We start from the raw sequence: 27549 nt of genomic DNA, 5'->3' as shown, positions 1-27549 counted from the left end.
TTGCGACACTCCCCAATTAAGCCTCTGACGAAGCTGTGGACAACAGAGAAACGCGTTAGGCGGACCCTGTATACGATCATGGACCATTTATGCACAAGAACACATTGGTCTAATAGAGTGAGCTTCTATTCCGGTCCTATTTATTTCAACCCTTCAAAAAGCACAGGTCTATAGAAATTACCCCACTGGGACCGCACTGAGCTGCACACAAGAGTTGGACACCTGGGGAATCCACCTGCGAAAGGGCATGGACTGTCGCATTTGGATACGGTAAAATACCAGATTATACCTGCCTGTAGGTCAGGCTTATTAACTCATCCTTCCAGTGAAGTTCACTATATATATTTCCAGTACTGGGACTTGTGTATATAGTATACCTTTGTTCATTGAACACCAGATTCTACCAAATACTCTACCAAATTGAGTGCCGGGACTTCTGTTTTCCATATACCTCCTTGAATGTCAGATTTTATATTGATCTAATCTTTTCTTTTATTGTGAGTTTTCTGTTGATTTATGTTATGTGAATACATTTTATGTTTTTTATATATATCCACCGTTATGCAACAGTTTTATACACACAATGATTTGAGCTGTTTTATCTTTATTGTTCTAGATTTCTAACTCTCAGGTGACCTCTGATTTTTTTTGGACAGCAGCATCAATATATTGTGTGTAGTTTCGTATATACATATCTATATATATTTATATTCCCCTAAATTGTTACAACATAAACTGTATTATTCTGCAACATTCTTAGGTGAAGATGTTTGCGCAGTCCTTTTTGTTGGTTTTATTTGGCGACACTCCCCATGACCTACCGCTCCCTGGCTGTCAATCACACGGCATATAAAAGTCGCTGCAAGCATCTACGGTAATGTACCTTGACGCATGCGCAGTGCGACTTAGACACTTATGCAGGGTACCAATAATCGCTCAACTGCGTAACTATCGGCATAGGGTACATTTCTGAATCAGGACCTGTATCAGTAGAGAGCTATATATAAAAACGAAAAATAATAAGGAAATAGTAACTGGGAAAACAGAACAGAAGTGTACGTATTTCAAAATAGAACCTAAGAACCAGATCCAACAAAATGTCCAAATATTAGTAATATAAGTTCTATGTATTTAATGACATGGGGGGATACATGGGGTGACTGTGTTAGGCTAGCCACACACTTGTTTACTTGCTGAGCCTGCAGGTTGGTATCCAAATTTGTGACCACTGAGCCTGATCCTGAGGCTCCATCGGTGCAGCCACCAGATGACCTCAGGCACAGGGCACTCACAGATTAAGTATGTTTTTAGGTTGGGAACATCCGGAATAAGGGCGGATATTAATCAGTACTTGTTAGAGCCGCCAAACTGACTAAAGGGGCATCACAATCGGCACAGGTGCAACCTGCATTAGAGGAATGGATCAGATAGGATATATACTGTATGTAACCTACACAAAAGTTGTTGGAGATCTGGTTTTGACCAAAGTATCCTGAACTCCGATGAGATCCTCCATACGGACCAGTATCTTTATAAGCAGCATCTCTGTTAATACATGCAATCCCTTACCCTAAAATTTGGGGTTAGCTTTGTATATCCATTAGCAAAGAGGTTAAAGAAATATAGGACACGCACTGGATTTTTCACGTGGGGTTCTCTTTTGCCTGTCGCCAGCAATAACATTGGAGGGGTTCTGCAGGGCTACCAATGGTCGTGCAGCAATGCTCTTCTTCACTGTATTTTTAAACAACTCATGGAGTATTTGTAGTTTTGTTAGGAATTAAGGAGATCTTTCATTCTCCAAAAGTCCATTGATTGGCTCTGGACCGGAGCTGCTGTGAGTTGCAGGTGATTTCTGCACCACCGTTTGCAATTTAAAAAAAAAAAAAATGTTCTAACTTTATCAAACCTAGCCAGAGATAATAACGTGAACAAAGTTACCGTTGCTCTTGAGTTCCCAACCAGACACCACACAGAGGACGGATGGTTCCACCATGATGTTTGCCTCTGGGAGACATACGGGCTGTATATAAAGGTTGAACTGGAACCGCTCTTCTAGTTGGATCAAGGCGATGTCATAGTCCATTGACAGTGGGGAAAAATTGGGATGCACAATAACTCGCTTCACGAAACGTTTCTGGAGAAAAACAACAACAAAGGATGCCGCTATAAGTCCCATAAGCTGCAAAGTTGTAGGACACATATGGAAGTTCCTTAATCTCCTCATCTCTCCTCAAGCGATTCCAGAAGAGTGGTGTGACTGTGCGGACCAATAGGGAACTATTGTTCTCTTGCATTCACTACCCCCAGCCCACAATCCAGCTCAGATGGGGCCATAAGTCAGGCCTAGGTCACGTAGCTGGTGATCTGTTCCTGCCCACCCATCCACTCTCTGACGATGCCTCTGTAACCCACATACGTGCCTAGATGTGTGAAGATACAGAAAAATATAAAAAGCCCCACTGTGTAAAACTTTAAGGGGTCGATGTAAAATTACCTGTGAATTTGCATGTGCGATGTACCGTGATGCAGCGGTGCCTTTTATAGTACCCTCTACAACGGTGCTACGTTGCCGATTTTTGTCCATAACATTGCATCCGCAGTTCACTGGTAATTGAATTGACCCTTAATAGTTGTCATTAGGAAAACTTAGGCAGTTGCCTTGGGCGCCAATGGTGTTGTAGGGAACCTAAACACCTTGTGTAGCAGAATTTCAGGATGGGACCGAGATACCCTACACAGCGCACCAGCATCTGGCATGATGGAGAGGCAGCCAGCAGCTTCTTACATGTGAAGCAACTGGCTGCTGCATCTGTATATTAGTGTTAAGCTGGGGGTGTGGAGCTTGGCTATGAGGTCACAGGCAAAAGAGTGACACTCCTACCTCTTGCCTGCTGCTAAGGGAACGTCGAGAGAAGAGGAGAGGTGCTGCATCCTAGGTGGGTAAGGGTCACTTAGGTTGCCCCCAAGGCTTGCACCAATCCTGGGCACATCATGACAGTCTTTAATCTGGCAAATTACATCTAGTGTCGACAACCGTTCACTCTTCTACAGATAACACGAAAATGACTTGAGCCAATAGTGTGAGAAAACAGTCAAACCTGAGTATTCTCTGACCGCTCCAGGTCATGCAGCCCAGCAACAACTAACCACACATCATGAATCTCTTCTCTGCAACAAAAATGCACAAATTGACTAAAATAATAATTATGATGCAATTCCCAGGATTAAACACATTGATGTTCCAACATTCAGTATAAGATGGGACTGTCCCATTAACACTCCACTGTAATATACTGGATCAGTATTTTCTTTTAATTATATTACGTTTTAATTTTTTTCTACCGATCCCGACACAGGACCTGTTTCATTACGGATCGCAGTTGCGATTACGCATGCAGGTCTGTTGCGAAAAACATGGTAATGACTGCAATCGCAAAGCAATTGTAGAGACGCCCAAAGCCAGCATAGAGACGCCCACTACCGCTTTCGCACATCCGTAATACCTTGCGTATACATCGGATACATCGAGTAACATCGGCCCCTCACGCAGAATCACAACAGGTCTGACCTTACGAAGAAATTGCTAACCTCGTCGCACACAGTGAGTACTCAAGCTACGTAAGCCATCGCAGTGGCTAATTTATGCACGCCCATGGAACAGCGTTCAAACGAACTGGCATGCCTGAGTTTCTCCAACCACTTCCTCGTCATTTCCCCCAAACGATGACGTCCCATCCCTCTGTCTGCGATGGCTTTGTAGATGCGTAGGTGAACGCAGAGCGATTGCAATGCTAACTCGGGTATGCACACTGCGATACATGAGCAGTACGCAACAATTGTCCGTCTGCATATGCTATCACAATAGCGATCCATGCTGAATCAGGCCCAAAATTAGGTAAGTGTCCTAACCCTTACCCTCCCCCTAGCCCACCTTTCCCACAGCCCAATCCTCTCCTCCCGCAGCCTAATCCTCCCCCTAGTGCCTAACCCTCCGCCTGGACCTAATACTACCATCGGGATGCTAGCGGTCAGGATTCTGGAGCTGAGATTCTGAATGCTATTGGGATTTCAGGCACTGGTATTGTGACCACTGGCATCCCAACCGCTGGGATGCTGACTACATCCTGTACTGACTACTTCCCGTACTGACCAACTAGAGGGCAGTACAGACGGCCATTAGGAAAGATTCCATGCATGTACCTTTAGCAGCTGTGAAATAATCACCTACCTTTCTGTGGCACAATTGGCAGATGTAAGGACAAACGTTTCTGAAATAATTGCCCCATTGCACACGTGTGTACTGCCAAAGTTTATACTGACATGCCAGGGCCAGGAATTGGGTATAGCATCTTCTGCTTCAGTTATGCTGCGATGGATGAATCTGGGGGGCACTGGGGGGGCTCCACAACCCTTGTCTGAGGCCAAACAAGAAAACACTGATGAAGCAGCAAAATCACATGGAAGGTTTAGGTTTTATTTTTGTTTTTGGTACCTAGCATGGGGGCTATATGCTGCACTTACGGTACTGCCGGACTTGTGGATTTTTGTTTGCAGCCGCCCCCCCCCCCATTTATTGAATTAACCCCTAAATGTGCATCTGATTTTTTGGGACAAATGTAATAGGGTGAGAGTTTAGCAGTAAACTCTCACACTAATACATTGGTCGAGTTGTATCTTCAACAATGCGAGTTTGCATGTTCTCGGACTCTATTACATTGGCCGAGTGTGAGAGTTTACTCTCACATTTTCTAAACTCTCACCCTATTACATTTGGCCCTTTATGTTTTTTTTAGTTGTCCTGAGTGGACATACCGCCACTTCCCGGCCCCACATCATTTTCGCCACAGAAGAGAATGTACCAGCGCTGGGATCCAGTATGGATTCCAGCACTGGAACAGCGATGGCAATGTGTAGAGATGTGTCCCGACACATCTCGATCGTCGGAGGTGGAGGCGCTGGCACGCAGCCGGGACAGAGCATCGGGTCCCGGCTGCACTGCAGCCAATCGCAGGGCTCGCTGGCCGCCAGCCAATCACGGAGCTTGCCGGCCACCAGCCAATCGCGGAGCTCGCTGGCCGCCAGCCAATGAGAAGCTGCCAAGTGTCAGCTTCTCATTGGCTTGCAGTGGCGCCGGTTTAGTGTAAACTGGAGTGCACTACTGCAGCAGCCAGCAACTAAGAAGACCCTATGCTCCCGACGGCTCCATTCCAGCAGTGCAGGTCAGAAGCAATTAGAGAGAGAGAAGGGTGTGAGAGAGGGAATAGAGAGAGGGGCAGACAGATGGAAGCAGGCAGTTAGTATTGTAGGGGGCGAGAGGGATTCAGGGCCTGATTCAGACCCGCTCACGAGCGCTCGCAAGCGGGTCGATGCTGGCCCAGTGCAGATGCGCACGAGGGAGCCAGCTCCGTCATGCGCATGCGCGAGACCCGGATAGCGACGGCCAAGCCGTCGCTATGGGTCTCGCTACAAAGGGGGCGTGCTGTCGATGGTGAGTGACAGCACGCCCCCTTTGGTGGGCGTGCCGGGGGCGTGGCTGGCCAGACAGAGGCGTTCCCATGGGAACACCTACCATCTGGGGCTGGCCCCACTGACATCACAAGTGATGTCAGTGGGAGTGCTCTCGGCTCTGATAGAGCCGAAAGCACTCCAGGGCTTGCGGCAGATGAGACCCTACCACAAGGGTCTCGTCGCAAGCCCGATGGTCGCGATGGTCTTGACCATCGCGACCATCTTTTTGGCCGCTCGCTATAGCTGTGGGTGGTCACCCACAGCTATGCGAGTGGCCAGGAGGCCGCTCTAAAATTAGGAAGGACGGCCCTGATTCAGAGTGAGCGCTCTGTCAGAGCGTCCTGCTCTGAATCAGTTCCTCAGGTGTGCGAGAGGAGAGCAGGCAGGGAAAAGTGTGGTGAGTTAGAAGTACAATGGGGTGATATGGAAGCAGGGGCCGAAGGGGGGGGACGGGGATGGGGAGTCAATCTCCATACCCCCACCACTAAATTCCCACTTCGAGCACTGGCTGTTCTACAAGTAATTTTAAGTCAGCCAAGCTTCCATATAATTTGGGAGGTATCAAAGAACCCCAGAGCTAGGGATCTGCACATCTCTCCAATAGAAAATACTGGGCAAGTGTGGCCACCATGGGGAGATACCAAAGAGGAAGCCAAGACAATTACTGCCTATAGTATGTTTTCCAAAGACAGAATGGATGATCTGGAAGGTTATAGGAGTACTGGATGAATGTTCTGTATGGAAGTGCAAGTTTTTAGAATACATTAGACCGGGTATGTTTAATGGACCTGGATATCTCACAATAATATGGTGACTATTGAAGCAGAACGTTGGGTCATGTTTTGTGAGCTGAACAGTGGTGAATTTCCCACTAGGCGTGGGGTGGTCGCAAGCGGTGGATTGTGGCGAGGGAGGTTGGGGCTGCCGGAACCGTCCCTGACATAAAGGGGGCGGAGCCGGCAGTGACGTGCTGTATATGTGACAGGCATGAAACAAGTAAAGTTTATTTTTTTTGTTACACATATTTGTAAAATCCCTGTGTATAGCAGAGCAAATGTATATTAAGGGCTAGCTGAAGGGTACACAGAGTATTTGGCCTAGTTATTGTATAACGTTGATCGATGGGGCAAATTACATAGACAACTTATTTTTACATATACATGTGTTCTAAAATATACAGTACATGCCTTGTTATAGAACCAACTTTCAGTGTCTTACACAGGTATCATCCATGATCCGCAGTTACTGCATTGAAGGATATAGGATTCAATAAGCGTGGAAGACCAGATTGTGCCAGATCAATGATGGGAAATACAGCCAGGCAGCACATTTGGCGTACTGGTTAGTATTACTGCCTCATAGCTCTGAAGTCATGAGTTCAATTCCTGACCAAGGCCCTATCTGGCTGGAGTTTGTATGTACTCCCTGTGTTTTGGTGGCTATTCCCTAAATGTTTCGGTCTCCTCCCACACTCCAAAAACATACTGGAAAATTAATTGGCTTCTGACAAAAATAAAATAACCTTATGTCTTAATGTCTGTAAGCCGCATACACACTAGAAGATGTGTGTATGTGGCGATATCGTCAGCGACTGGAACAAAGGCGGGGGGGAGGGAGTAGCGGGGCCATGCTGCTTTCGGCAGCATAGCGTCGTTAACTATATCCCCAGATCGAGCTGCATGTTCAGCCAACTGGGGGTATGGTTGACGACCCACGGGAGCGCACATCTCTGGTCATTCAGTTCATACAGACTGGACTATATTAACCAGTTTTCATGCACAAAATAGTCTAGTGTGTATGAGCCTACTGTGTGTCCATGTGATAGGGCATATAGGTTGTAACCCCCACTCGTACAGATATACAAGTGTCGCAAATCAAACAAATCAGCACAATCTCCATTGCGACTAAGTCTCGTTTTCGGGCAAAAAAGACATCCGACCCTAGCAGACTCACACAGGACGTGGGGCGCTGTTAGGCGCAACTGCAGCAATGAAGTTTGAGGACACATCAGTAGCTGTGTATTGCTACCCTAAGTGTAATGGGTAGAGAAGAACAAACACTTCTATCACAGACTAGGACATTACATACCAAAGGGTTCCATTGCAGCCTGGCTTTTTCGTGGTCGACTATACCATTTCCTATGTGTCGTCTTCCTAGTATAAGCTATGATATAGGAATAAAACTTTGGTAATTATTTGAGAAACAAAATATTTTTTGATGTCTAAATAGATGACATATGAATGACATTTTTCACATTTCCAGTGAGTACTGTATTAGCAGCAAATCTATTTATTTTTCTATAGGAAATCTGATGCTAAATGAATAAATGATAGGCAGATTCTCCATAGAGTGAAAGCAAAGTCATGTCACCAGCAGGAATGGGAGCAGTCACTGGGGAAGGGAGGGAGGTATATGGTGGAAGTATAGAGAGGGAGGAGAGAGGGAGATGGTGGAAGAATAGAAAGGGAAAAAGATTAGAAGGAAGGGGTGGGAAGTACAGAGATGGAGGAAGAGGAAGATGTTGGGTGAATGAGTGAAGGAAATGGTGGAAGTATAGAGAGGGAGATGGTGGAAGTATCGAGAGGGAGAAGTAGAGAGGGAGATGGTGGAAGTGGAGGGGAGAAGAAGAGAGGGATATGGTGGAAATATAGGGAGGGAGCTTGTCGAAGAATAGATAGGGAGAAGCAGAGAGGGAGATGGAATATAGCAAGGGGAAAGGGGAAAGAGAGAGGGTGGAAGTATCAAGGGGGAGAAGGAGAGAGGGAGATAGTAGAAGTATAGAGAGGGAGAAGGAGAGAGGGAGATGGTGTAAGTGAAGAGAGGGAGATGATGGAAGTGAAGAGAGGGAGAAGGAGAGAGGGAGATGGAAGTGAAGAGAGGGAGAAGGAGAGAGGGAGATGGAAGTGAAGAGAGGGAGAAGGAGAGAGGGAGATGATGGAAGTGAAGAGAGGGAGAAGGAGAGAGGGAGATGATGGAAGTGAAGAGAGGGAGAAGGAGAGAGGGAGATGATGGAAGTGAAGAGAGGGAGAAGGAGAGAGGGAGATGATGGAAGTGAAGAGAGGGAGATGGTGGAAGTATAGAGAGAGGAAGAAGGGGATAGATGGTGGAAGTATAGAGAAGAAGAAGAAGGGAGATGGTAGAAGTATAAAGAGGGAGAAGGGGAGAGGTGGTGGAAGTATCCAGAGGGAGAAGGAGAGAGGTAGATGGTGGAAGTATAGCGAGGGAGAAGGAGAGAAGGAGAAGGTGGAAGTGAAGAGAGGGAAAAGGGGACAGGGAGATGGTGGAAATATAGAGAGAGAGATGGTCGAAGAATAGAGAGGAAGAAGAAGAGAGGGAGATGGTGGAATATAGTGAGGGAAAAGAGAAAAAGGAGATAGTGGAAGAATAGAGAGGGAGAAGGAGAGAGGGAAATGGTGGAAATAAAGAGAGGAGAAGGAGAGAGGGAGATGGTGGATGTATAGAGAGGGAGAAGGTGAAATGGAAATGGTGGAAGAATAGAGAGGAGAAGGAGAGAGGGAGATGGTGGAAGTATAGAGAGGGAGCACGAGAGGGAGATGGAGGGAGTATAGAGAGGGAGAAGGAGAGGGGGAGATGGAAAAACAGAGATGGAGAAGATAGGGAAATGGTGGAAATGAATAGAGGGAGAAGGAAAGAGGGAGATGGTGGAAGTATAGAGAGGGAGATGCTGGAAGTATAGAGAATAAAAGGGGGAGATGGTGGTAGTATAGAAAGGAAGGAGGAAAGGGGAAGATGATGGAAGTATAAAGAGGGAGAAGGAGATGGTGTAAGTATAGAGAGGGAGGAGAGAGGGAGATGGTGTAAATATAGAAAGAGAGAAGGAGAGAGGGAGATTGAATATAGGGAAAAGGTGAAAGGGAGATGGTGGAAGAATAGAGAGGAAGAGAGAGGTAAATAGTGGAAGTGAAGAGAGGGAGACTAGAGAGGGATATGATGAAGAATGAAGAGGAGAAGGGAAGAGGGAGATGGTGTAAATATAGAGAGGGACAAGGAGAGAGGGAACTGGTGGAAGTATAGAGAGGGACAAGGAGAGAGGGAGATGGTGGAAGTGAAGAGAGGGAGGAGAAGGTAAGATGGTGGAAGTGAAGAGAGGGAGAAGGAGAGAGGGATATGGTGGAATAATAGAGAGGGAGATGGTGAAAGTATAGTGAGGGAGAAAGAGGGAGATGGTGGAAGAATAGAAAGGGGAAAATATTATAGGGAGATGGTGGAAGTATAGATAGGGAGGAGAGAGGGAGATGGTGGAAGTATATAGAAGGAGAATGAGAGAGGGAAATGGTGGAAGTGAAGAGAGGGAGTAGGGGAGAGGGAGATGGTGGAAATGTAGGGAGGAAGCTGGTCGAAGAATAGAGAGGGAGAAGCAAAGAGGGAGATGGAATATAGCAAGGGAAAAAGGAGAGGGTGGAAGATTAGAGGGAGAAGGAGAGAGGGAGATAGTAGAAGTATAGAGAGGGTGAAGGAGATAGAGAGAGGGTGTAAGTGAAGAGAAGGAGAAGGAGAGAGGGAGATAGTGGAAGTATAGAGAGGGAAGAGAGAGGGAGATTGTGTAAGTGAAGGGAGGGAAAAGGAGAGAGGGAGATGGTGGAAGTATCGAGAGGGAGAAGTAGAGAGGGAGATGGTGGAAGTGAAGAGAGGGAGAAGGAGAGAGGGAGATGGAAGTGAAGAGAGGGAGAAGGAGAGAGGGAGATGGAAGTGAAGAGAGGGAGAAGGAGAGAGGGAGATGATGGAAGTGAAGAGAGGGAGAAGGAGAGAGGGAGATGATGGAAGTGAAGAGAGGGAGAAGGAGAGAGGGAGATGATGGAAGTGAAGAGAGGGAGAAGGAGAGAGGGAGATGATGGAAGTGAAGAGAGGGAGATGGTGGAAGTATAGAGAGAGGAAGAAGGGAGATGGTAGAAGTATAAAGAGAGAGAAGGGGGGAGGTGGTGGAAGTATCCAGAGGGAGGAGGAGAGAGGTAGATGGTGGAAGTATAGCGAGGGAGCTTGTCGAAGAATAGATAGGGAGAAGTAGAGAGGGAGATGGAATATAGCAAGGGGAAAGGGGAAAGAGAGAGGGTGGAAGTATCAAGAGGGAGAAGGAGAGAGGGAGATAGTAGAAGTATAGAGAGGGAGAAGGAGAGAGGGAGATGGTGTAAGTCAAGAGAGGGGGAAGGAGAGAGGGAGGTGGTGGAAGTGAAGAGAGGGAGAAGGAGAGGGAGCTGATGGAAGTGAAGAGAGGGAGAAGGAGAGAGGTAGATGATGGAAGTGAAGAGAGGGAGAAGGAGAGAGGGAGATGATGGAAGTGAAGAGAGGGAGATGGTGGAAGTATAGAGAGGGAGAGGGAGAGCGGGAGATGGTGGAAGTATAGAGAGAAGAAGAAGTGGGGAGGTGGTTGAAGTATAGAGAGGAAGAAGGGGGTAGATGGTGGAAGTATAGAGAAGAAGAAGAAGGGAGATGGTAGAAGTATAAAGAGGGAGAAGGGGGGAGGTGGTGGAAGTATACAGAGGGAGAAGGAGAGAGGTAGATGGTGGAAGTATAGCGAGGGGGAAGGAGAGAAGGAGAAGGTGGAAGTGATGAGAGGGAGAAGGGGACAGGGAGATGGTGGAAATATAGAGAGGGAGATGGTCGAAGAAGAAGAGAGGGAGATGGCGGAATATAGTGAGGGAAAAAAGAAAAGGGAGATGGTGGAAGTATAGAGAGGGAGAAGGAGAGAGGGAAATGGTGGAAGTATAGAGGAGAAGAAAAGGGGGAGGAGGATAGAGGGAGAAGGAGATGGAACTATATAGAGGGAGAAGGTGGGAATGCAGAGAGAGAGAGAGAGAGAGAGAGAGAGAGGGTGAAATGGTGTTAGTAAAGGGGGAAAGGAGAGAGTGAGATCATGGAAGCCAAGATAGGGAGATGGTGGAAGAATAGAGAGGGAGATGGTGCAAGTGAAGAGGAGAATTGAGAGTATGAATAATGTGGAGAAGAGGGTGGAAGGAAAGAGGGTGACAGAGTGCATTAGGGTGGCCTGGAAGAAGGGAGGAATTACAGTGGGATTCAAATTACACTCACTTCCTTGTTTCTGCTAATTTGTCTACTGTTTGAAACATCACTTTATTCTTTGTTAATAAGCCAACTGTAAGAACCATCAGAGAGACTCGCAAAGTAAGATACAAGTCCAAAACAAAACCACATCCTTTTCTTTTAGCATATAGGAAGAGCATTACAAGGTAACCACCAGACCTGCTGCACTGCAAGACACATAGGCACAGCAAGGTATGTCTCTCTTTGAATGGAAATTCTACACAATATTTTTCAAAATGTATATGTCGTACATCACCTACATAAAGAGAGCAACCAGCTCAGAGATCAGTGGAAAATTCACGAAAAACCTCAAGATATCGCCAGACAAAAGCCTGCCCCAACACGATAGCAAATCACCAAATCAGTTTATCCGGAAAAAGAAATACACCGTAGCCAAATAAGAGACAGAATCTGGGAATTACAATTCTGGGAGCAGAATGTCATCCTCACAACGTCTGTACAAACACAACACTGTAATCGATCAGCACAATCACCAAACAATTCAAATAACGACGCAGAAAATGAGAGAAAGCAATGCTTACAATGTATAGCCATTTTACAATACATAGACATCATCTTTATTAGGAACTTAAATGTGAAATGACACAACAAATACCATTCTCCAAGAAAACGCGTAACTGAAATCCCCTGCACATCTATGGGGGGAGTAACAGATGTCCTAAATAAACCCTGCATTGGGCACAGGCACAAGTTACCTCCACAATCATCAAAATGCTCTAGTAGAAAAATGGTCACATCTGCCAAAGAGAGCACAACAGCAATTCTCCAGATGTAAGATAATATTATCTTCTCTGCTCTGTTTCCAAGGAATGATGTATCACGGTTATTATACATGACACATACTATTGAGTGTCAACCAAAATTAGCTAAATATTCAATACAAACTACCACAACAGGACTTAATAACAATTGGTAGCCTCTACAACCACATAAACCAACAAGGTGTCACAAATCCAATCAGCTGTGGGTTGATTTGCTTGGTTTCTTCTCCAGGGTAAGGTAAGGTGCCTGAAGTTATCCAATCAGGGAGCTGCAATCAAACTGTAAACAGCCCCGAGGCAGCAGTTAATGCTCATTTCTGATGGCACCCTATGGCACATTACCTGGAAAAGCAGACCGTGCAACACAACCCGCGGACAATTGTAACCTGTGGCATTAAAAAAATATATATATATACTATTCGTGCACTTTAAAGGCCATGGGGTATACTTACTAAAGTGCAGGTTTATAGAAGTGGAGATGTTGCCCATAGTAACCCATAAGATTCAACTATGTCAACATCATAACTGTCGACATTGTGGAGTAATCTACTGACTGCATCCACTAAATACTAGATTATACAAGATAAAGGGGGAGATATGTGAAAGCTTGAGAGAGATAAAGTACCAGCCAATGAGCTCCTATTATATTTCAAACACATCCTGTAACATGACAGTTAGGAGCTGATTGGTTGGTACTTTCTTTCTCTTCAAGGTTTGATACATATGCCCCAAAGTGAGATTTGCACTGGGAATTTAACAAAGTTAAATGAAAAGCGATTTGAAGGAAGAGAAGGTGAGAGAGAGAGAGAGAGAGAGAGAGAGAGAGAGAGAGAGACAGACAGGGAGGGAGATGGATGGATTTTCTAATGGTTTTATTAATACATTAGGGAGTTTGTGGGAGATATAATAAGATATATAAAATCATAGACCTATACCTAAGGCACAGTATACATCACAATTTCTGCAAGCATTCACTTTTTTATCGATATTTGCAGTGGGATCCGGTCAATATACCAACAGTCGGGGTGCCGGCGCTTAGAATGCCTGCGCCAGGAAAGCCGACACCAGTCAGAATCCCGGCGCTGGCATCCCGGGACGGTAAGTACTGCGGTTAGGGGGAGGGTTAGGAGTTAGGTACTAGGGGGAGGTTTAGGGTGTGGGGAGGTTAGGTTTAGGTCTAGGGGGGGAGGTTAGGTACAGGCACCAGGGAGAGAGGGTTAGAGTAGGGAGAGGGGGAGGGTTAAGATACTAACCGTCAAGTGTCTGTATCCTAACCCTGTCGGGACTCCGGCATCTGGATTCTGACCGCCGACATCCCGTCCCCAACCCATTTGCAGTTTTCAGTAACATACAATGAAGTTCTACGTGAATCAACCTAATATTAAATTATCCTACTACCTACCTCTCTAGCTAGTTTATTTTTTTTTTTAAATAACACTGTCATACCCCAGGTCTGGAGGTTAGCAAATTCCCTTAAGTGACATAATAAAAACAGTAATTTTTAAATTGTAAAATTTTGAATAAGTTGCCTCGAATTTGTTGGTAGATCTAAAATAAAGAGAATTCTTACTTAATACTGGAACAAACGAAATAGCCGCTCGAAACCCAATGTAGTTGCCAGCTGTGTCTGAGGTAAACTTGATCTGCATGACATTGGAGGTACTCAGGACCGGGTCGGGTAGTGAGAAGCCACAGAACTTTCCTGCCAAAATAGAGAGGTAACACTTGCATACAGAATCTAGCCATCAGTATTCCTGGGACCTAACTAGAACATCATGGAGCATTGCACAATACAATAACTACAACAAATACATTTCCATACAGAAGGTCACTACAGAGATGTGTCCTTTCTTACGCTTAAATCGGTCGCCCCAAACAGCCCCACTTGGCGCACAGGTCCCGGGCAACTCAGCCGCTCCGAATGTCCTTCACTCAAAATGTCCACCTTATTGGCATGATTGAAACACATTGACCAAACTACATTCCTAACGTCCACTGATCAATCCGGTCTGCAACATTTGTACATCTATGCGCGACTGAGGCTGAATGTGTGTAACAAGGGCTCCAGTGTGCGAGTGGCCGCGGCTTTCAATCACGCCAAGTTCCGTGGTGCTTCACCTGTAACTTTGTACCTGTCTGAAACCAATTCTTGTTCCATTAAAGTAGCAGCCCATTGTCTCTGGTACACTGTACGGGGCTTATCGCTGCGTCTGCGATGCAACTGAAGCCAGGCATACAATTACTGGTGGATCGGGATAATTGCATAGTGCATGGCCACGACCGATCAGCGATTATCGGACAGTCGGGCATGAACAATCTATTTATCATATAAATATTATTATAAATATTATAGCCCTTTGGGCCATATTCAATTTGAGGCAAAAAGTCCGTTTCCGCATGTTTTTGGCGGAAACTTTTCGCCGATGACGTCATTTTCGCCTGTTTGACTTATACCCTGTATTCAATTTTAAAGATTTTCCGCCTAGGCGGAAAGTCAATGTAATGTAATAGGCGGAAAAGTTTCGCCTATGAATGGGAGGCAGAAAAAAGTGCAGAATTGGGGTTTTGGGGTGCAGTGTTGCGGCAGCCTTTAGACAGTCCCCCAAAGGTAATCTGTGTTAAAAAAATAAAATAAAAAAACACTTAAGGACACCCTAAAAAATGACACTGAAAAAGAGGGCAAAAAAAAATGTTGGGGTACAAACTTAAAAACTAGTGAACTTGACTCTGCAGGTGCTTGCGGAAGGTGGATTTTTCACGATTTTTTCAACTTCACTTTAGCAACTTTTAAATATGCTGACCCCCATTTTCAAGTACCCCAAATTTGCTGGGATAACTTATTTTCTGGAAAAAAACCTCCAAAATACTATTCTTCATGACATATAGAAAAACGCTATTTAGCAGCTATTGAGCCCGTTTAAAATCACCAAATACCTTCAGCAAGCCAAATCGGGAGGTACCATAGGGAACCCCTATGCCGGAGCATTATTTGGGGGGTGTCAGGCTGATTTCCCCAAAACTGACAGTACTTTCCGCTTGTTTAAGTTTCGGCGGGTCCCGTTTTCGCGTACTTCCATACTGAATATGGGGTAAAGCCGGGACGGCCGCGATACTTTTCCGCTTACAAAAGAGGCAAAGTAGGCGGAAAGTCCGGGCCGCGTAAAAGTATCACGGCTCGGCTCATATTGAATATGGCTCATAGATTGGTATGAGATATGTGTCATTCAAATGTTATCTGTGGATGGCATATATTAAACTAAAAACAGATATTTCAACAATGTGTATATGTATAAGTATTAGATGTGTGGAATTCAAGTCTTATATTAGTATTTAATTAAAAAAATATCTTTACATATACAACATATCATATCAAGTTCAAAATACACACTTTATAAAGTTGATACATAGAGCATTGTATTAAATAAAAAAAATCTTGTTTCAAATATCTGTCTTCTAATCACTGTTCCACAGGTGGGTCTGTAGCATAAGAGTAGGCAGTGTATGAATTGCCCGGCCGACCGCCCAGCATTTCCCCTGTTCCTTCACAGGGGATGAATGGGGAAATTGTGGCTTTATATCGTGACATATCTCACATGTATGGCCACAATATCTGATGGGTTTTAGCTTGTGTCTTGTCGGTCTGACAGCCATTTTATCTCACAGTGTATGCCCAGTATAAGACGCAAAATTTAGAGAAAAATATGTTACGCTACTCCTCTTGGAGTGTCTCAGCCGCACCGGACGCCTCGCACCATATGGCGTACGGACAACCAGTAAGCGAGAACACATCTGTAACTGACAGCACCCACATGAGTCTATTATGATTTGTCATATCCCTTTCAGACATAAGAAAAAATGTTTTTTGCTGGCAACTCGCATCGACCCAGGTCCTGCTTACGTCTGAAAGGAATAAGCTGGAGTAGACAGTCCCGGGTCCGCGACCCTGCAACCGACCAGGGTTTTTCCCGTAACTTGCTATACGGGTTAGTGCCCCGGCTCATGTCTGAAAGGTATGACCCGGGTCTTGATAACCCGGGTCATGCTTAACAGGACTTGATTGCAGGATACAGTGGGTGCTTTCAGAGGACATCATCTCCAAGTGCCTACTGAGAGATGGAAGGCCTGGGTCCTAACCCAGATGTGAATGGGAGTAAGTACTTAAAAACCCTGGCTTCAACCCGTGTTCTGTGACCCGGGTCAAAGCCGAGGTTTAGATCTGAAAGGGGTATGATACTCATGAATATTCAGTCACATGAGGCAATTCAGTGGGTAAATTATTGGTTGATATTTTTTTTACCAATCTACTGTTCCAGACCTCCCAATAGTCCAATTGAGCTGGGCTTGTTCTACATTCCGGACCCCAAAAACTGTGTTATACTACAGTTACTATAAAACGTAACTTACAAACCTGCCACCATGGTTCCTGCCAGATCATGGTACACGACAACATTATCAAAAATGCATCCATTACTCGGCTCAACTTCGAACGCGAAAAAAGTGATCTGGAAAAACAAAGGGTGGCGAGAGAAGAGTGCCAATTTATAAACATAAAGAATGATAAACTCTTCCTATGTAATCTAACACATGCTGTATAGGAACGACTGTTTAAGTAGAAGGAAGCCCAAAAACATGAAATGCTGTCCATCACATAGGGGACACTTGGCAAGGGTGATTAATGTTATATGCTTGGTAATAGACAACCACATTCAAGAACGGTTACAAGTTTTTTTTTTAGTATATATAGTATAGTATACTATACAGTGCCTTAGAAAAGTATTCAGCCCCCATCTTCATCACACTTTCTAAACAATCTCACAGCCAGAAATTTTACATTATTTCATTGGGATTTCTTCTTTGCGCGTCACATATTGAGGGGGCGAGCAGAGATGTATGAAAAGCCGGGCTTATCGCGCATTTTACGTGTCGCGCCTAGTAGTTTAGACGGGTTTAGCCATTTTGCGCGGCTAAACCAGGTCATTAGGGGGCGACCAGTGCGAAAAATGAATGGGTGCCTAGAGCCGGAACAAATATTGAATATTGCCCGGTCTAAAGTGATGGGCGATCAGGCGTGACGGGGCTTGCAAAAACAAGTGAATCGCCCCCATTAAGTATGCATCACTTTTAGTCTATACTTACTTGAGACCATTCTGGAGACTATTGCAGCTACTAGCCTAGTTGAGCAAGTCCCCAACTTTGAACGCCAAGATAGAGCAATAGCTGCCTCTCAATTGTCTGAGCTGGGTTGGGCTACTTGGGGGCCAGCAATTGAGAGCATCTTCCTACCCCAGAATATTAATGGATTTAATGTCTGTTGTAGATGTGTCCACGTACACCTATCCTGAAATTGCACTAAATAGCCCCATTTGTCACACCGCGGGCTTTGCCACTTATACTTAGATAATATATACTGTACATCTTATTAGCATCAATAATGCGGCAAAGGTACAATGCAAGGGTACACTGACTAGTGACGCTGGGATTTCACGTAGCTTCTGTGGGCGAATTATTCTGGATAAAAAGGCAGAAAACAGAGATCTGATATGAGTGACCCACGCCATGCTTGGCACCACGTATCGTTATGCTTAATCTGCAACTTATACCAACATTTACTTATTGTGTGCACTGGGTGTTTAACATTAGTATTTGTGTCACAACAAGTAGGGATATCACAGGAGTAACAGCTCTATGCAGATTATATATAGGCAGACTAGAGTTCAGGGTGTTGCTGAGCCTTGCAGTGCACCATGCTCCAGAGTAGTAAACACAACGGCGGGAGGTAGCGCCACACTCCTTTAGTATATTGGTGGTGATACAGTGTGAATGTGGCACTCTATAAGCATTTGGGGGTTTGGCATTCTTGAAAGTCTTTCCTCACGGGCGTTCAGCGTTGATGGACGCACCTCAGGGACTCGCAAATATAACAAGCCCCAAAGTTGTTATAGAGTGCCACATTTGAACTGTATGGCCACCGATATATTAAGGGAGCATGATGCTACCACCCGCCAGTGCAGTTACTACTCTTTAGCTCGGTGCACTACAATGCCCAGCAATACCCTAAGCGCCAGACTGCTCTCATCTATATATTTTGCATACCGCTGTTACACCTGTCATATAATTCTGGCCAGATATATCGTACCCTGGTATATCAACCCATTTGGAGGACTACTGCACCCAGCACATCCATTTGTGCATTACTGTGACAGTTTACTCTTTGACAAAAGTCCTACTTTACAGTACTTTGAATTCAGAATCTGCAGCAACAATATATGCAAATATATTAAGTACTATATATATATATATATATATATATATATATATATATATAGTACTTATACATTAAAATGTGTTTTTCACCTAATAATCACTTTTATTTATTGTCCTATACCAGTGGTTCCCAATCTCGCCCAGTTCGCGGCACACTTACAGTAGGGTGTTAAAAAAATTTCAAGGCACCCCTAAGCCAAAATAATTACTGAGCAATCCTGTTTTTTTTAAGTAGTTGGGTCAAAATAATGTAATAAGTATTTAAAAAAGAAAGAGAATAAAGAAAGAGAAAAACTACGCTATTCTTACCCACTGTCCCATCTGTGTCTCTCTCCCTTTGCCCCCTCCGTGTCTCTCCATTTGACCCCCTCCGTGTCTCTCCATTTGACACTATCCGTATCTCTCCATTTGCACCTCTCCATGTCCCCCCTTACACTTCCTGTTTGATCTCCCACAATGCACTGCATAGTAGTACCCCATTCAGCAACAGGCAACCTTAGGATTCATTGCCTGTTGCTTTACAGTGACAGCTCTCCTCTGCTGTACATGCACCCAGTCTTAGCATGGTTCCCCTGTCCTTTATACACCTTATCCACATCATAAGTAAGCCTATTAGACATGGGGTGAACTCTGATAAGTTGTTTAGCAGATAGTGCACCACCACCTGCATAAAGAAACAACGTTGGAAAGGGTGGAGATAAAACACGTTGGGGGGAGATAGGGGAGGGTATAAAAAACATTGGGGGGGTTTAAAATACATTGAAGAGTGATTGATAGATAGGAGGATGTAAAACATGTTGGGTGGGACTAAAACACAGGCAAGATGATAAGGGTTAAGCAGCATTGCAACATCCTGCATAAGCATTGGGGAGGGCCCAGGGAGGTCAGACATCTACAGTTAATGATTTAAGTATTATGAGCTGGAGCCGTTGATGAGCTAATAGCGAATCAGACGCCGTTAGGCAGAGCTGCTGATAATCAGCATTCTAACTACATGTCAATGTCCCAGTCCTTCAGATACACCTCCTACAAAGGCCTATTTGCTGATCCATTGAAATCTAACTGTGGGGCAATTTCGGCAATGCTGGGCTATGTCTAAGCTTGCCCGCCTCTGTTTTTGCCTATCCTGGTATAAGGGCACGCAAGCCAATGATACACCCAAAAATATCAATATAGGAATATACTGTTTGTATATATATTTTCGTGTGCATGCACATTGTGAAATCTTACAAAGAAGACAAACACCAAAAAAAAGCATTGACTTCTAAATGAGCCCCACAGTACTGTGTCTATTTGTAACAGGAAATACATTTTGAACAAATCTGGGAACTGTAAACAGAGCTCTAGATATAGAAGTTATCACTGTGATAAATTGAGGCCAATACCTTTACGATGTGATTCTTTGGACCATAGACAAGCCAATGACAATTAGCAAGACTACTGTACTTCTCAGGGTGTCCCATAGTTTGAATTTCTCCTTCCCCAAAGATAACGGCAACTGATCCACAGTCAGAATCTGGAAGTACAGGGATGTGTATTCATATAATTGGCGAGCTATAGCTCTGTTCCTTTACTGTATATATTTATTTAGCTTTATACACTAGAACAGGCATGTCAAACTCAAAATACCAACCGGGCCGAATATTCAAGGTCTAAGAGTGAGTGAGCCGCGACAAAAAAAGTCTTATATGCAATTTTGAAAGGTTTATTATTAATAAAAACCAATGCAGTGCCCCCTGTAGTAGTGCCCCTTATGCAATTCCCCCCTGTATTAGATCCCCTTATGTAATGCCCCCTGAATTTGTGCCCATTATGCAATGCCCCTTATGCAGTGCCCTAGTAGTGCCCATTATGCAGTGTCCAGTAATGCCCCTTATGTTGTGCCCCAGTAATGTCCCTAGTAGTGCCTCAGTAATGCAGTGCCGCCAGTAATGCCCCTAGAAGTGCACCTTATGCAGTGCCACCAGCAATGCCCCTTATGCAGAGCCCCCAGTAATGTCCCTAGTAGTGCCATTTATGCGCTGCCCCCAGTAATGCCAGCTTTAAAAGAAGTAAACACTGCCGATCATGGCAGGGGTGTGGGCCGCATATTATATTTATGTGCGCCCACACTCTAAGGCCGCATAAAATATTTATTCGGGCCGTATGTTTGACATGCTTCCACTAAAAAATGGCAACTTGCTATAACCAGCCAAGAAATAAACCAGACAAACACATTATATAGTGTTCATTCTAGTACCCTGCACCTGTCACAACTCGTGCAGTTCCTCTTTCCTGCCTGAGGTGCCGCTCTCTGCTCTGGTGCTTCTAGCACACTCAGCTAATGCAACAAACTGCTGAGCTACATATCAGAGTGTGCTAGAAGCACCAGAGCAGAGAGTGACACCTCACGCAGGGAAGAGGAACTGCACAGGTTGTGACAGGGGCAGGGTGCTAGAATGAACACTATTATAGAACACTGGAAGTTCAATTACATTGAAATTTTATATCCTCCATTACATGATATGATAATCAATGCTTTGATGGGAGCATTACCCTTATAGAAGCCTCCACCAGGTAAATTGATATAAAAACTTCCAGTCACTAAAGCAATTACCTTGACATACTTATAAAAGACCTCACAGCAGTGTTGAGGTTAAGCCCTGAATACACCCCCCCCCCCCAACACAAACACACACACTTCTAATGTTAACTCCAAGCCTTCTCTAAGTCCAAAATGAAAGACATCCAACCAATTTCTGCAAGATGCACCAATACAGAGGCACCATTGCCACACAGAGCTTCTCATCCGGTAGCCTGAAAAATGTAGACCCTGCTTTTTAAAAAAAAAAATCTTAATAGTAATCTTTTTCAACACATATAGCTGGCGGGATGTAATCATATTTATGTGCGCCCACACTCTCAGGCCGCATAAAATATTTATTCGGGCCGTATGTTTGACATGCGTGCACTAGAAAATGGCAACTTGCTATAACCAGCCAAGAAATAAACCAGACAAACACATTATATAGTGGTCATTCTAGTACCCTGCACCTGTCACAACTCGTGCAGTTCCTCTTTCCTGCCTGAGGTGTCGCTCTATGCTCTGGTGCTTCTAGCACACTCAGCTAATGCAACAAACTGCTGAGCTACATACCAGAGTGTGCTAGAAGCACCAGAGCAGAGAGTGACACCTCAGGCAGGGAAGAGGAACTGCACAGGTGTGACAGGGGCAGGGTGCTAGAATGAACACTATTATAGAACACTGGAAGTTCAATTACATAACCACAGAATTTTAATAAAGTGTATACCCTGCTTTTTAAAAAAAAAATCTTAATAATAATCTTTTTCAACACATACAGCTGCCGGGATGTAGTCACAATCTTGACAGCGGAATGCCAGCTAGCGATTTATGATAGGCGTCGAAATACCACCGCCTATCATAATTCCGATGCTGGAATGCTTAGGACGCCATCCCGAACGAAGGTAAGTCCGGGGCGCCGGCATTTCAATCCCATTCCATAGCTGGCTGCCACAACAGCAATCAAGGTGGGCCACATAAAAACATCAATCTCCACACCGTTGGCACAACCTGATCTTGTGTTAGAGCTACGAAAACTATCCTCAAATTCATTATATGAAAACTGAAATACATACCATTATCACATATTCCTACCCATAGTACTGTATGTTCTGCAAGAGTGACCTACAACCAAGACCACAGAATGATTCTCATCACCCTATCCTCATAATTGTTGCATGTCTAGCACCCAGTTTGCAGCTTCATAATTCTTAAAGGAATGTGAGCAGTAATCAGCTGTAGTCAGCCTAAGGAATCAATCAAATTACCCGCGAAGGGTTCAAGTTGCCATTGCAACGGCATTAAATCCCCGGCACTGCATCTCTCACTCCTTGCGACCTGCTCTCAGCCCGAATTCTCTCATTTCTGCTCGCAGACCTATGTGGCTATGTGACCAGTACCATGACACAGGGCACCGCAGGGCAGGGGGCACTGATTGAGCCTGTCAAATTTCCGGTTTACTATCATCACTTGTATCTTCCTCTTTTTTTATCCCCAGCATCTCCTGGCCTCCACCATTTTCTCTTCCCAGGCCCTTTCCCATGAGGCCATGACCCTTTTCAGGTGCACTATCTTATGTCTCTGTTTAAAAACTGTGGGGGGTGGGGGGGGGCAATGCTCTCTCTGGCACAGGGCACCAAAAAGTCTAGTTACGGCTCTGCCCTCATCCACCTACCACCCCATCCTCCAATATCTGTCCGCAGTGTGCTTATTACATCATTACTGCATTGAAATTCTGGTGTTAGCCAAAAAATGCCTTCAAACACTCCTGGCACGGTCAGACCGGGATTTGGCGTGCTGGATAAGCTACCTCCTTCCCGACCTCCCAGTCCTATTAAGGAGATCTGAAGGAAGGGCACACTGAGCTAGAGATTGCTTAGTGTCTATGGGTGCACACCCATCCGATAATCACTGTGTAGGATCGGAGCATTTATCGGATAGTTTGTACCCAGCTTAAAGGATCTAAGGGAATTTCTTCCTAGTGTGAGGCTAAATTGTACAACACAATTAGAATTTATGAACAATTCAATGTAGCAGTATCTTTTTTTTTAGTCTCACTGCATTTCAGACTGATAGAGGACCACATAATATCTATTCTTCAGCAGAAAGTCTGCTGTGCACAAGAATAAATCTTCCCCATGATAACAACACTGACTTCACACAAGCCAACTCTTACTGGTTTATTTGTTGTTTTATCAGTCAGACATAAACCCTTCCTTTACACACATACAGATTAAAGTGGAAAAGGAGATGTCCCACTACCATCACCTGGATATAAGTTTGGTTCTACTGCCATATAAGTCAGAGCAAAGCCGGTCCTGTATTCCTGAAAATCAGAGATGAATTTCAGGGAGATGTTCGTGCCAGAGATGAGAATGGGGCGAGGGGAAACGTCACCACAGAATTTTCCTGAAATGAAGATAGAATCTCATGACAATGTGTAAATAAATGGCACTCATTTGCTGGTGAATGATGCAGTGCTAGTGATATTTCAATATGTATGAGATTATTATAAATAACTTTTTAGACTCTTAAAATGCCTTTTAGGAAACTTTTTTTTATAGTATGAAGTAGCAATAGCAGAACTCCCACATCCCATGTAGTGACCGCAATGGGGTACACTTGCTCAACCACTGTAGATACAACTGCTGCTATTATTGGACGATAGAGCTCTATTACCCGTCGTGTACTGAACCCTCCCAGTGGCAAACGCAGGATTTCTAAAGGGGGGTTTCCAAATGCTTGATTTTAGAGTGAGTGTGGCCAGTCCATGAAGAGGGCAGAATTAGTACTTATCCAGCTTTAATATACGTCATACAATGTGTATTGTGTCTCATAATTCCAGCATACACAGGACCAGCGATCACAATAAGCCATTAGATGCGGCAGTAGGGCCATTCTTCCTGAGCTGGATGTTTTTATATTAGATATGGGCACCATTCCAGACCATTGGTGCAAGTCTGGGAGCCTGGAGGAGCAGCAGAAGAACCTAGCACTGCCCTGTACATATATGTACATATTGGGCTCTATAGCAGTGCATCCCTAATAGTGCATGTTTTCCAGATTTCCTAGTTGGTGCACAGGTTATTCATTACTGGCTGATACATGATAAAAGATCCACAGGTGGTGCTAATTATTTCATTTGTGATACTGAGAAGAACATTCAACACTAGTAAAACTCTATTATGTTACTATTTCTATTGTGGTCATGTGTGTGCTGGAGAGGGAGGTTTCCAGGCAGACTGAAACCCTCGTGTTTGCCTATGCCTCCAACTAGAGTTCAAAGGCAGAAATAGGGCTCTGTCAATGGTTTAACAACCACTAGAGCAGCCCATGTAGCTGATATAGAACCCAGCAATACCAAGTTCATCCACTACGGAAGACCCCACTATACTCTTGGTAACATGGATGGGGTTGACATAGGCAGTGAATCCCTATTTGGGCTTAACATTCCATTACTGAAAGCTTCATGGCCAGCTACAGTGTTTGTCAAACCATTGATAGAGATACATTTCTAGTACTGGCTTGAGGTGTGATTGTTTAGAAGAAGCATCTCTGGGGCATGCTAAATGTATGGTACGCTCCTGAACTTTATCATGACATAATGGCACTGTAATGGAAGCCTCATTTTCTGATAGACACCCATCTTCCTCACCTCTGCAGGAGGGATGGTATTGTTTGCCCCTCATCACCCTACTGTGAATCAGAAATGTCATATTAATTTGTTGAAAGCAGATCTAGTAGCCAAACATATTGAGTTGTTCTGGAATGTAAACCGTGGTGTGCTCACTCCTTCCTAGTATAGTAATTACAGGTTGAGTCTCCCATATCCAAATATTCCGAAATACGGAATTTTTTTGGCTTGACTGAGATAATGAAACCTTTGATTTTTGGTGGTTCAATGTACACAAACTTTGTCTAAGGCACAAATTATTACAAATATTGTATAAAATTACCTTCAGGCTGTGTGTATAAGGTGTATATAACACATAAATGCATTCTGTGTGTATATTTGGGTCCCATTCCCAAGTTATTTCATTATGATATGCAAATATTCCAAAATACGGAATATTCCGTTATCCAAAATACCCCTGGTCCCAAGCATTTTGGATATCGGAGACTCAACCTGTATATTAGTTTCCTCCACATGGAAATAGAGAAAACATGGCTTGTGATGAGTACTTAAGGACAACATTGAGAAACAATGTTTTACACTAGGCTTGGTCAGCTTTCGGCTCCAGAGCTAGAACCCCAGCATACTTTGCAATCCTTATGCTTTTAGATGGCAAGGCACAAAAGCCACATTGCCTACCTGTGGTTTAGTCACTGAGGCACATTACTTGCATTTAACATTACAGAACAATAGCTCTCTAATTTGACACGTACAGTATATGACTCACCAATGAGATGGTTTTCCGTGGAATATATCGCCAGGTAATCAAGGTCACAAGAGTAATCCCACTCCACATTGAAGTGAGTGAAAGTCAGCAGAATCTGCTTTCCTTCAGGGACAAGAATCGTCCATTTACAGTACCTGGGACAAAGAGTATTTCATAGCATTACAACGTATTGAGCAAACAGAATGATGAAATGGTTCATTGCTTAGCTGGGAAGACTTTTCTCTAAGGTGAACCCACGTGTATGTCTCCCTACAGAAGCTACAGGTAAAATGGTACAAGAGTTATAGCTAACAAAATCTTCTGTATATCTTTCACCCATCTCTGTGTTTATAGTTCAATACATTTATTTTCTACCACCTTAATACAGGCTCAGCCAGCAATGAGTGTCCGCAGCTGTTTTGGATCTACAACTATAGAGCAACAAGTTGCTGTCCTGTGACCTACAATAGTACATCTGGAAGACTTGCATATTTCGAGGGATACTCCCAGTCTCCCAGGTGATTAGGTCACTCCCCAAGATCCAACTTCTGTTTCTTGTGAAGTGGATGGAGCCTTGAGAGGATTTAAGACCCAAGAAGTGTGCTTGTTGCCCCGCTCCAATGCGAATACCAGGCTCCCTATTGAGATCTCAAATTGTGTTGCTGAGAATTGCATGGCCATACCAAATTAGGGACGTGGCAGCACCTCCTTGGAGGGACCCATCCTCACCCTCTTGGCACCCCATTAGGTCACCATGGCCCCGGCCCCCCCCTGTCTGATGATAAACGTTGCATCATTGCCCTCCGGACTTGTCCCTCATTGAATTATGGGGGCAGCTGAACGTCGCTCAGATGCCCTGTAGATACTGGCACAGAGCAGTTAAGGGTTCAATTACAGTTTTACAGGTCAGTCTTTATGGTTTGTGCGCATCATGTGTGGGTTGTGTTACTAGCTCGAACAGTGGAACAGAAAGCCCAGATTCAACCTCAGTTCCACTAATGAAAAAAACAAGATTGTCTAAAATTTATTTTACCCCCTTTGCCCAGGAGGGCGAATGTGGCTCGTCCTCCACATGTACCTTTTTATCATCCTTGTAACCAATAAAGGGTGTAAAAGAAAATATCCTGTCTCTCCAATGGTCCTGAAGACAGACTGGGAATGTGTGCATTAACTGGAGAGTATTGGAAGTATAAAAACTATAAAAAAGGAGAATAATGGGGGGAGAGACTTTATGTCCTTCTACCTCCCCCACCATACAACTTAGAAAGATGGGACACCCTCATTTTAAAGAGTCCCTCTTTCAGACTATATACCCTTAGAGGTTACTGCCTGGTGATTACTGGTCAAAAACCCCTGCGATAGCCCCCTGCACTACAGAAAAATCATGGAGTCCCAGGTTCGTGAAATTACAAGCCCTAAACTCTATCCCAATTAGAAGGGTCCCAATTAGAAGGATGGTCTTACAGAACACATTTTATACTGCTTTATACAAGTATTTCTCATTTTAAATAATCTAGAAAGTATAAACATGAATACAACATAATGGTTATGGATTTAGGCAAAGTAACTTGTAGTCTTAAAATCTTAAAATTAGCATTGAGCAAATAGTTTAGGCAAGGGGAAAAAAAATTAAATATACTCACTCGTTATTTGAATAATAATTTTTGGGGGCGGCTGGAAGTAGTATCTCTCCTGCAGTTCCCCGCAGAAATCCACTATTCCCACTGCACTGCACTGTGTGATAGAAATCTCTTGTAATCACAAAGGGTTGATGAGGTCAGTCAGTACCATGTGCAAGGAGTGTGTATTTACCTTGATATGAGGTCAAAGCCGGTTGTTCTGGTTAATTAAAAACAAAGAAAAGAAGTAGAAAAAAATATGGTGTCACACTGACCATGAGTAAGTCAATAGAGGACTTTGGAGCTAGATTGCCATAGATCTAAGTCCTTTGAAAGAAAGTATCACATCCGATACAATGACCAAAACATTCCCA

General features: G+C 44.2%; 1 protein-coding gene across 1 annotated transcript in view; it reads right to left on the bottom strand.

Moving 5' to 3' along the window:
• OVCH2 (ovochymase 2) overlaps nt 1-27549 on the bottom strand; it is a 104430-nt gene that overhangs the window by 48635 nt on the left and 28246 nt on the right. Inside the window, exons 8-18 of the mRNA XM_088449004.1 lie at nt 27369-27395; nt 27200-27290; nt 25578-25711; nt 23446-23586; nt 20003-20133; nt 16762-16855; nt 13924-14055; nt 7600-7674; nt 4232-4418; nt 3102-3171; nt 1942-2137 (exon numbers count right to left, since the gene is read on the bottom strand). Of these exons, the coding sequence (XP_088305130.1) occupies nt 1942-2137; nt 3102-3171; nt 4232-4418; nt 7600-7674; nt 13924-14055; nt 16762-16855; nt 20003-20133; nt 23446-23586; nt 25578-25711; nt 27200-27290; nt 27369-27395 (1278 nt within the window). The remainder of the gene's footprint in view (nt 1-1941; nt 2138-3101; nt 3172-4231; nt 4419-7599; nt 7675-13923; nt 14056-16761; nt 16856-20002; nt 20134-23445; nt 23587-25577; nt 25712-27199; nt 27291-27368; nt 27396-27549) is intronic.

This window comes from Taudactylus pleione, unplaced genomic scaffold, assembly GCF_031769625.1.
Source record: "Taudactylus pleione unplaced genomic scaffold, aTauple2 ptg000475l, whole genome shotgun sequence".
Lineage (NCBI taxonomy): Eukaryota > Metazoa > Chordata > Amphibia > Anura > Myobatrachidae > Taudactylus > Taudactylus pleione.
Note: the sequence above shows the minus strand (reverse complement) of the source record. Positions and strands in the feature narration are given on the sequence as shown.